Source organism: Sprattus sprattus (assembly GCF_963457725.1).
Source record: "Sprattus sprattus genome assembly, chromosome: 18".
NCBI lineage: Eukaryota > Metazoa > Chordata > Actinopteri > Clupeiformes > Clupeidae > Sprattus > Sprattus sprattus.
Window position 1 is genome coordinate 30,633,715 of NC_137916.1, and position 10,000 is coordinate 30,643,714.

Sequence of the window (10,000 nt, forward strand, 5' to 3'; positions counted from 1 at the left end):
AAAGGGATTCGTCGGGGAAAGCGGTCAGTCGCACATCACCTGTAAGAAGTGTGTGAGGTCACATAGACGTGTGTGTGTGTTTGGAGTCGCACATCACCTGTAAGAAGTGTGTGAGGTCACATAGACGTGTGTGTGTGTTTGGAGTCGCACATCACCTGTAAGAAGTGTGTGAGGTCACATAGACGAGTGAGTGTGTGTTTTGGAGTCGCACATCACCTGTATGAAGTGTGTGAGGTCACATAGACGAGTGAGTGTGTGTTTGGAGTCGCACATCACCTGTAAGAAGTGTGTGAGGTCACATAGACGAGTGAGTGTGTGTTTGGAGTCGCACATCACCTGTAAGAAGTGTGTGAGGTCTCATAGACGTGTGAGTCGGTGGGAAAGGCATCCACGTGTGCATGTGTGTGTGTTTGGAAACATACAACCTAGAGCTCATCCCACGCATACTTGACTCACCACCCACATAGATAGCCATCAAATGCAGTATCCAGGCATATACAGTGCCACTTAAAAGTATGTGAACCCCTTGACCACTTAGGAGTTTTCTGTTGTTTTACCATGATTTTTCATTTTTTTCATCACCAATTTTCCATAGAAGGAATGTCAGGTTTATGTTTATCATTTGCATGTACTTTTTTTTAGAGGGAATTGTTTGAGTAGCCAAAAGACTACATGAAAACATGGAATTAGTCCATTTCAAAAGTAAGTGAACCCCCAGCTGAATTGGTAAAGTCAAGCAGGTAACAGATTCAGTGAAACTATTTTGGTGCTTAATTAGTCAATTTAGCAAACCGATCATCTGAGACATCCTTAGGGAAAGGTGTTGGGCAACACAGATTAAAAGAGAGAGGAAACCAACCAAACTACTGTAGTGCCAAGGTGTACCCACACAGATCAACAATGCCGAAAGGAAACGAGATATCCGAGAACATCAGAAGAAGGTTCTGACAGCCATCAGTCTTGGGAAGCTATAAGACCATCTCCAAAAAGATTCCAGCTCCATCCATCCATCCAAGACAAATAATTTAGAAATGGAGGGCATTCAACCTGACCGCATCTCTGCCTAGAAGTGACGCCCATCAAGACCATCACCAAGAAGCACCAGAAGAAGAATAAATCAGGTAAAGTCAACCCACACATCACCTCTAAGAGTTTCAGACCTCTCTGGCAAGCATCTGGGGTAATGTACATGGGTCTACAATCAAGACGAAATTGAATAGACATGACATTCATGATCGGGTTGCTAGAAGGAAGCCTCTGCTCTCAAGAAAGAACAAAACTGCCTGTTTCAACTTTGCCCGTGAGCACTTGGATAAACCAAAGGCCTTCTGGAAGTCCCTTCTTTGGACAGATGAGTCCGACGATAGAATTATTTTGTCACGATCAAAACCAACAATTTTTGTCTGATTGTAGACCCATGTACATTTACCCCAGATGCTGCCAGAGAGGTCCGAAACTCTTTAGAGGTGATGTGTGGGTTGACTTTTACCTGATTTATTCTTCTTCTGGTGCTTCTTGGTGATGGTCTTGATGGGCGTCCACTTCTAGGCAGAGATGCGGTCATGTTGAATGCTCTCCATTTCAAAATTATTTGTCTTGGATGGATGGATGAGCTGGAATCTTTTGGAGATGGTCTTATAGCTTTCTCAAGACTGATGGGCTGTCAGTACCTTCTTCCTGATGTTCTCGGATATTTCGTTTCCTCTCGGCATTGTTGATCTGTGTGGGTACACCTTGGCACCACAGTAGTTTGGTTGGTTTCCTCTCTCTTTTAATCTGTGTTGCCCAAACCTTTCCCTAAGGATGTCTCAGATGATCGGTTTGCTCAATTGACTAATTAAGCACCCAAATAAGTTTCACTGAATCTGTTACCTGCTTGACTTTACCAATTCAGCTGGGGGTTCACTTACTTTTGAAATGGACTAATTCCATGTTTCATGTAGTTTTTCGGCTACTCAAACAATTTCCTCTAATTAAGTACATGCAAATGATAAACATAAACCTGATATTTCATCTATGGAAAATTGGTGATAAAAAAATGAAAAATCATGGTAAAACAACAGAAAACGCTTAAGTGCTCAAGGGGTTCACATACTTTCAAGTGGCACTGTACACACAAACACACACACAAACACACACACACACACACCCACACACCCACACCCACACAGATAGCCATCAAATGCAGTATCCGGGCGCATATCCATCACAAACACTGGCAAAGCAACATGGAGACGGACAGACCTGACATTCATGTCAAATCTCGTCTTAACTCTTTTCCATCTTCCCCCTCCTCTCATATCTTCATTTAAACGCTCCCACCACAAATGCCTCTTAAAAAACAGTCAACCCTTTTGCTCAGCCAGCCAGCCAACACACACACACACACACACAGTTTAATACAAATTTGTCCACCCCTCCAAATGCAGTTATGCACACAAAACCAGCCACAGTCAATGAGACTTACAAGCAAATCATGTTTATTTAGACAAGGACAATTTCACAACTAAATGACCTATGATTGGAATTAAAAAAACAAGCCTATTTTTTTTTTTTCAAAGACTCTAGAAAACAGTATAAAAATAAACAAGACTGACAATGCGTGTGTGTGTGTGTGTGAGAGAGAGACGGGGTTGTTCCAGTGGAAGTGCTCTTCACATGGGGTAGTTGAGCATCACGTCCTGTTTGGCCAGCTCCAACAACATAGGATCGTCGAAGAACTTGCTGATGCTTACATCCTCGCTCAAGCCCTGTTGAAACAGAAAGGCTTGACTTGAGTATCTTAGGAGCACCTCAATGTCTGTGTGTGTGTGTGTGTGTGTGTGTGTGTGTGTGTGTGTGTGTGCGAGAGAGAGAGAGAGGAGGAATATGTGTGTGTGTGAGAGAGAGAGGAGGAATATGTGTGTGTGTGTCTTCATGTGTGTGTGTGTGTGTGTGTTTGTGTGTGTGTGTGAGAGAGAGAGAGAGGAGGACCCTGACCTTGCGTCTGCGTGTTTTGATCATGAACTCTCGGGCCAGATGAGGGGCGGGCTGGGGCTCCAAGGGACGAATCACAATCCCCTTATCCAGAGGATCACCGGGAACAATCTGAGAGAGAGAGAGAGAGAGAGAGTGAGAGAGGAGAGAGAGGGAGGGAGAGAGAGAGAGAGAGAGAGAAGAGAGAGAGAGAGAGAGAAGAGATGAGAAGAGGGAGAGAGAGAGAGAGAGAGAGAGAGAGAGAGAGAGAGAGAGAGAGGCGAAGACAGAGGAAAAGATGAGTGCCATAGAAAAAAAAGTAGTGATTAATGAGAAGGGAGGGAGAAAGAGAAGGAAGAAAGCAAGATTGGAGGAAAGGAAGGAAGGAAGGAAAGGAGAAAGGGAGAGAGAGGGAGAGAGGGAGAGAGAGAGAGAGAGTGTGTGTGTGAAGGGCCAGAGAGAAAGTAACAGACAGAGAGCAATCTCACGTCAGCAGGTTTATTTTTTTCAGGCAAATGCTGAGGCAGATACAAGTCAACGCATGGCGACAAATCAACCATCAAAAACTAGACAGATCACCTGTATGTACACACACACACACACACACACACACAGATACTCACACACACACTCACACACACACACACACACACACACACACACGATACTCAGAGAACCCACAACACAGCAGACCCAAACGTCTCAAGAAACTGTGCTGACTCAATGCTGCCCATCAGGACTGTCAGAACACATCCACTCTTGCCTCTGTGTGTGTGTGTGTGTGTGTGTGTGTGTGTGTGTGTGTGTGTGTGTGTGTGTGTGTGTGTTTACGTGGGCATTTGTACCTGCCAGTGGTGAAACACACTCAGTGCGAAGGCCTGTCCCTGAGTGTGTGTGCGCAGATCCGTCTCAAAGCCGAACGAGTCGATGGCAGGGATGAAGGCCTTGATGGTGTAGAGTGGAGAGCCTGGGATAGGAGCATCCTGGGTCACATGACCCCTGTTCAAAAACAAAAACAACACTCACTACCCGTAAACAAAAACAACACTCACTACCCGTAAACAAAAACAACACTCACTACCCGTAAACAAAAACAACACTCACTACCCGTAAACAAAAACAACACTCACTACCCGTAAACAAAAACAACACTCACTACCCGTAAACAAAACAACACTCACTACCCGTAAACAAAACAACACTCACTACCCGTAAACAAAACAGATCCTACAGAACTCGTTTCTTTTTCATCAGGTAATTTACCATCAACTGTATAACTGTCTATGTGTAAAGAGTGATGATTGATTGTGTGTGTGTGTGTGTGTGTGTGTGTGTGTGTGTGTGTGTGTGTGAATGTGTGTGTTTATGAGTAAGTGTGTGTGTGTGTGTGTTACCTTCTTCTTGCGAGTACAGTGTAGACTGCTGACACGCAATCAGCTGGTGCTTGAACCTCCACAAAGTAGTACGGCTCCATCAACCGGGGTGTGGCCTGGTGGGACGGGAGCCAATCATAGCAGAGATTCAAGTCAACCAATAACAACAGAGGAGGGACAAAGATATGATAGCACAGACTCTGGCCTAGCTAGCAAAAGGTCCATCCCATTGTCATGGAAATAAGGTATTTATAAGGTTGTATTAACGTTTAGGCGAGGTAAGGAGAAAAAGGGATTAGAAGGTGGAGCAAAATGACAGGAAAGAAAGAGAGAGAGAGAGAGAGAGAGAGAGAGAGAGAGAGAGAGAGAGAGAGAGAGGGAGAGAAAGAAAGAGAGCGGGAGAGAGAAAAAGAAAGAGAGAGAGAGAGAGAGAGAGAGAGAGAGAGAGAGAGAGAGAGAGAGAGAGAGAAAGAACGAAAGAAAGAGAGAAAGAGAGAAACCCTACCATGAGGAAGGCAGAGTAAACGACTCGTCGGGCGGTGGGGATGACCTGCCCTCCTCCTCGGTGTAGAGGCTCCTGAGCGATCACCGCGTCCAGGATCTTGAACTTCACATTACGGATGGCTGCATGGGAAGATGGGATGAAGGGAGGGAAGACGGGATGAAGGGATGAAATAAGGGGAGGAGAAACAGAATAACCAATGAAATTCAAAGGTGGGAACGGAGTGTCTAACACAGAAGCCACCGGTCAATAACAGCTATGAAGGCTTAAGCTAGTTACTGCCACCTGGTGGCCTTTCATATGAAGGAACTCTTTGCAGTTTGCAGGGCTGATCAAGGAGCTTTCATTAGGAACTAAATAGTAAAAGAAAAAAGAAACACTGCCTTTTAAGTGCAATCACAACAAGCAAAGGGCTTGTGGATGCACAAGGCAAAATCCTGTTCAAATAAACAGAAAAGCATGACAAATGTTATTATGTGTGTGTGTGTGTGTGTGTGTGTGAGAAAGAGACAGAGTACGCGTTGCTGCTGCTTACGTTCATCACACAGAGGTCCCTCTCTCGTTCCCCACTGGAATCCCTGAACGATGCTGTCCTTCACAGATCCCAGCAAAGCTTTATCCACCTACACACACACACACACACACACACACACACACACACAGACACAGACACACAGCTTAATGACTAAGTTCATGAAACACCAAATTAGGACTGAAAAGAAAACGATGGTCTGCGTTTCACGAGTATGTACGGGACAGTGTGCACACTCAGAGACAGAGAGACCAATCCCACAGGCTCGTGTCCAGCGTCACAGGTGCAAACATGGGTCACCAGGGTTGTTCTCCCAGATCAGAGATAAAAGAGAGTGTTTGAGGGAATGAGAGGGGAGGGGTGGATATCCTTCTTTACGATTATGGCACATTATGTGTACATTAGGTGCCTGAGACCATGCAACATGACAGTAGGCCTCCATGATACTCCACACACACACACACACACACACATAAATATGTACATACAAAAACACACAAGCCACGTTCGTTCATGCACACACACACACACACACACACACACACACACACACACAGACTCCGTCAGTCTTACCTCAGAAGGCAGAGTGTCGTCTACTAGGATGTTGGGTCCGGTGGTGTCTGGCCCGAAGGCCCAGATGGAACGGGCGGCCAGCAGATCCCAATCATACTTGGTCTGGAAGAACTCTCCCAGCTTCTTTCTATAGGCCGAGAGACAGAGAGAGGAGGGAGGAGGGAGGGAGAGAGAGAGGAGGGAGGGAGAGGGAGGGAGAGAGAGAGAGGAGGGAGGGAGAGAGAGAGAGAGTAAAAGAGAGAAAGAGAAGAGGGAGGGAGAGAGAGAGAGAGTAAAAGAGAGAAAGAGAAGAGGGAGGAAGAGAGACAGAGATAGATAGTAAAAGAGAGAAAGAGAAGAGGGAGGAAGAGAGACAGAGATAGATAGTAAAAGAGAGAAAGAGAAGAGGGAGGAAGAGAGACAGAGATAGATAGTAAAAGAGAGAAAGAGAAGAGGGAGGAAGAGAGACAGAGATAGATAGTAAAAGAGAGAAAGAGAAGAGGGAGGAGGAGAGACAGAGATAGATAGTAAAAGAGAGAAAGAGAAGAGGGAGGAAGAGAGACAGAGATAGATAGTAAAAGAGAGAAAGAGAAGAGGGAGGGAGAGAGAGAGAGTAAAAGAGAGAAAGAGAAGAGGGAGGAAGAGAGACAGAGATAGATAGTAAAAGAGAGAAAGAGAAGAGGGAGGAAGAGAGACAGAGATAGATAGTAAAAGAGAGAAAGAGAAGAGGGAGGAAGAGAGACAGAGAGAGAGAGTAAAAGAGAGAAAGAGAAGAGGGAGGAAGAGAGACAGAGAGAGAGAGTAAAAGAGAGAAAGAGAAGAGGGAGGAAGAGAGACAGAGAGAGAGAGTAAAAGAGAGAGACAGACATTAAATGGTGTGTGAAGTGTGAACCTGGCTTGGTCACTCTGCAGATGTTGGTTATTTTGACCCAGATGGGTTCACAGCTGAGTCGCACACACACACACACACACACGAACACACACGCACACACACACAACCCCTTCCCAAACTGCCCCTGCCAGCTGGAGTAATGATGAGGGGGAACGGCTGGGGTCAGATCAGAGTTTTGTGTGTGTGTGTGTGTGTGTGTAAGTGCATCTGTGAGATCCCGAGAAAGCAGGTATAAGCTGTAAAAAAGAATGCAGAGTTGTGTGTATATGCGTATATTGGTGTCTGGTGTGTGAGTGAGTGAGTGATTGGTGTGTGTGTGTGTGTGTGTGTGTGTGTCTGTCTAAGTACCTGTTCCAGTTGATCTGTACCACCTCGTTCTCGATGTCCTCTGCCAGCCCCTTCTCCAGTGGCTCTGCAATCATGGTGATCTTATTCCTGTCAATCAAAACATCAAAGCACCAATCAGAGCACTACAGCCACCAACGGGCCCTCCCCAAATGGATCAAATGAGCTCCCGTCAACGACGAATGAGGTCTGCAGACCAAAGACTCACTTTTTATTGGGCGTTTCGGCGAAACACTTCAGTGATGATGTCTCGACAACCGTTTCACAGAAGGTCACCACAGGGTCAGCGACCTAGATGAGAGGGCAAAGGTCGACAGGGGAAGAAGAACAGCCTGTTTAACACAGGAGTATACGTCACAGCGCATACGTCACACCGCGTACGTCACGGCGAGACAACTCACTCACTTAAACTTGCACTCATGAACTTCTTGTTTCTTGTTTTGCCGCGCTGCCTCTTCTCAGCTTTTTGTTTTTTTAACTTTAATAGTCAATGTCTCCGTGTTCGTCACCATATTGATAAATATCAAATTGATCACATTTACATTTACATTTAGTCATTTAGCAGACTCTTTTGTCCAAAGCGACGTACAAGGGAGAGAACAATCAAGCTAAGAGCATTAAGAACCTGGTGTAACAATAAATACTGCTTATTAAAATAGAAGACGACATAGAAGAATAAAAAAGAAGTGCGGGCCTGTTACTGCTTAAGTGCAGGCTAAGCCAAGGTGTCAGTTAGGAAGGGAGGTGCTCTCTGAAGAGTTGGGTCTTCAAGAGCTTCTTAAATGAAATGACATGCCTCAAAGAAGCCAGGCATATTCCTCCCTCATAGCTTCTGAGAGTCAGAGATCAGACTCTAAAAGCACCGACTGTAGCGGCGTCATGCCCCCTCTGGTTCAGTGTCAATAAGCGAAGGCGGTATAATGAGAGCTCTTCTTCTTAACGGCAGTATAGTGTGATCTCTTTTCAAAAACAAACAAAAAAAAAAAAGTCATGAAAATTCATGAAGCGTTGCACTTCATCCTTCACACTTAGCTCTCCAAAATCTTTCTTTCCCTTGAAGCCCAGAACACCCGGCCAGAAGGGGTCTACAAGTTGTCAAGAAAGCTTTAATGAATTAAACATGACCCTATTTCACTGCTGCTATTTGACTTGTGCTTTTAGTTTCCCCTGTATCTTGTTTGTATAACAAACACAATACTCTATAGTCAGGAGGAAAGGAGGCTTAAAACAGAAGAGAGGTAAACAGGTTTATGTCCGGTCTGACAGAGCTCCTACCTTAATGTCAATCTCGGAGTACATCTTGCGCAGGTCGTGCATCACACAGTCCAGGTAGAGCTCACCTGTTCCCAAGATGACATGCTCTCCAGACTCCTCCACCTACACACACACACACACACAGACACAGACACACAGACACACACACACACACACACACACACACACACACACACACACACACACACACACACACACACACACACACACACACACACACACACACACACACACACACACACACACACACACACACACACACACACACACAGGGCTGAGTACACTGTAAACCTGGAACTGAGAGATTTTCTTTGCCATTTTGAGAATGAATGACACGTAACCAATGTCCAGTCTATCAAACCTCATTACTTGGGCTGTAACGATACACCTACCTCACGATTCGGTTCGTATCACGATTCTTGACCCACGGTTCGATACACCCCACGATATTATTATTATATTTTAATTTTTTACCTTGCTTTTTTAAAAATATATTTTCTAATTCACATTAGAATAAGTATGAGCTATAAAAAAAAGGAAGAAACAATTTATAACCAAATATTGAGGTTTTTATTACTCAAAGCAATGCTGTTAAAAAACATTCAACAAACTTCGGAACCTGTTATCTATCTGCAGAGCAAATGTCAGGCTCATACAAAAACATTAACGTGAATTAATTGATGCTAATACCTAGCGCGGTCTCTATAGGATTTCCCATATACGTTAGCATTAAGCTAACGTATTTTCTACCACAGTAAAACATGCAATACTATGTGATTGTTTTTAGAAAACGAATGTTACGTGATGAGATTACTAAAATGTAGTCTGCATGTCTGCTCAGTTTAGCAGTGCTACCCAAGCAAAGGTTTGAAAAGAACTTCAAGCTTCAGACTTTCTGTTAGGGAAACAGCTTTCTATCTGCCAAGCAAATGGCAGGCTCATGACAACACGCGCAACCTTTGGGAGCATGAACTGCACCAAGTAAATTTTGCGCAACAATTAATCCCAACGCTGAAGCAAGCAGCCGCCTTTACTAGCGAACCAAACTTTTTGTATCAAGTGACCGCTGAGGGCATGTCGCGGTTCTGCCTCCTCGCATCGCGATGCAGGTTCGTGGCCCAGAGTGTCGCGATTTCTCGGTTCGATCCAATATCGTTACAGCCCTACCCATTACGATATTATATTTTAAATGTGTGGCCACACACAGAACCAAACGGTAACTATGGGGGGGGGGGGGTGCTGGTTACCTTAGTGATCAGAGAGGGGTAACCGTGTGTGTGTGTGTGTGTGTGTGTGTGTGTGTGTGCTGGTTACCTTAGTGGTCAGAGAGGGGTAGCTCTTGTGTGTGTGTGTGTGTGTGTGTGTTTACCTTAGTAGTCAGAGAGGGGTAGCTCTTGTTGACCTTCCTCAGACCATCCAACATCTTGGGCAGCTCTGATGGGTTGACGGGCTCCACAGCGATCTTGATCACGGAGGCTGTGTTAAACTTCAGCGGCCTGAAGATCTGAGCCTAGAGATGCAACACACACACACACACACACACACACACACACACACACACACACACACACACA

At 45.0% G+C, this 10,000-nt stretch overlaps 1 protein-coding gene across 2 annotated transcripts in view; it reads right to left on the reverse strand.

The window, feature by feature from the left end:
- Positions 1 to 2,517: 2,517 nt before the first annotated feature.
- Positions 2,518 to 10,000, reverse strand: part of eftud2 (elongation factor Tu GTP binding domain containing 2) — a 17,188-nt gene continuing 9,705 nt past the window's right edge. For both annotated transcript variants that reach the window (XM_080855980.1, XM_080855979.1), the window contains exons 18-28: positions 9,796 to 9,936; positions 8,427 to 8,528; positions 7,360 to 7,442; positions 7,155 to 7,241; positions 5,936 to 6,062; positions 5,366 to 5,453; positions 4,834 to 4,952; positions 4,350 to 4,444; positions 3,801 to 3,954; positions 2,980 to 3,087; positions 2,518 to 2,750 (exon numbers count right to left, since the gene is read on the reverse strand). In XM_080855980.1, the coding sequence (XP_080712106.1) occupies positions 2,655 to 2,750; positions 2,980 to 3,087; positions 3,801 to 3,954; positions 4,350 to 4,444; positions 4,834 to 4,952; positions 5,366 to 5,453; positions 5,936 to 6,062; positions 7,155 to 7,241; positions 7,360 to 7,442; positions 8,427 to 8,528; positions 9,796 to 9,936 (1,200 nt within the window). In that variant the 3' untranslated portion in view covers positions 2,518 to 2,654. The remainder of the gene's footprint in view (positions 2,751 to 2,979; positions 3,088 to 3,800; positions 3,955 to 4,349; positions 4,445 to 4,833; positions 4,953 to 5,365; positions 5,454 to 5,935; positions 6,063 to 7,154; positions 7,242 to 7,359; positions 7,443 to 8,426; positions 8,529 to 9,795; positions 9,937 to 10,000) is intronic.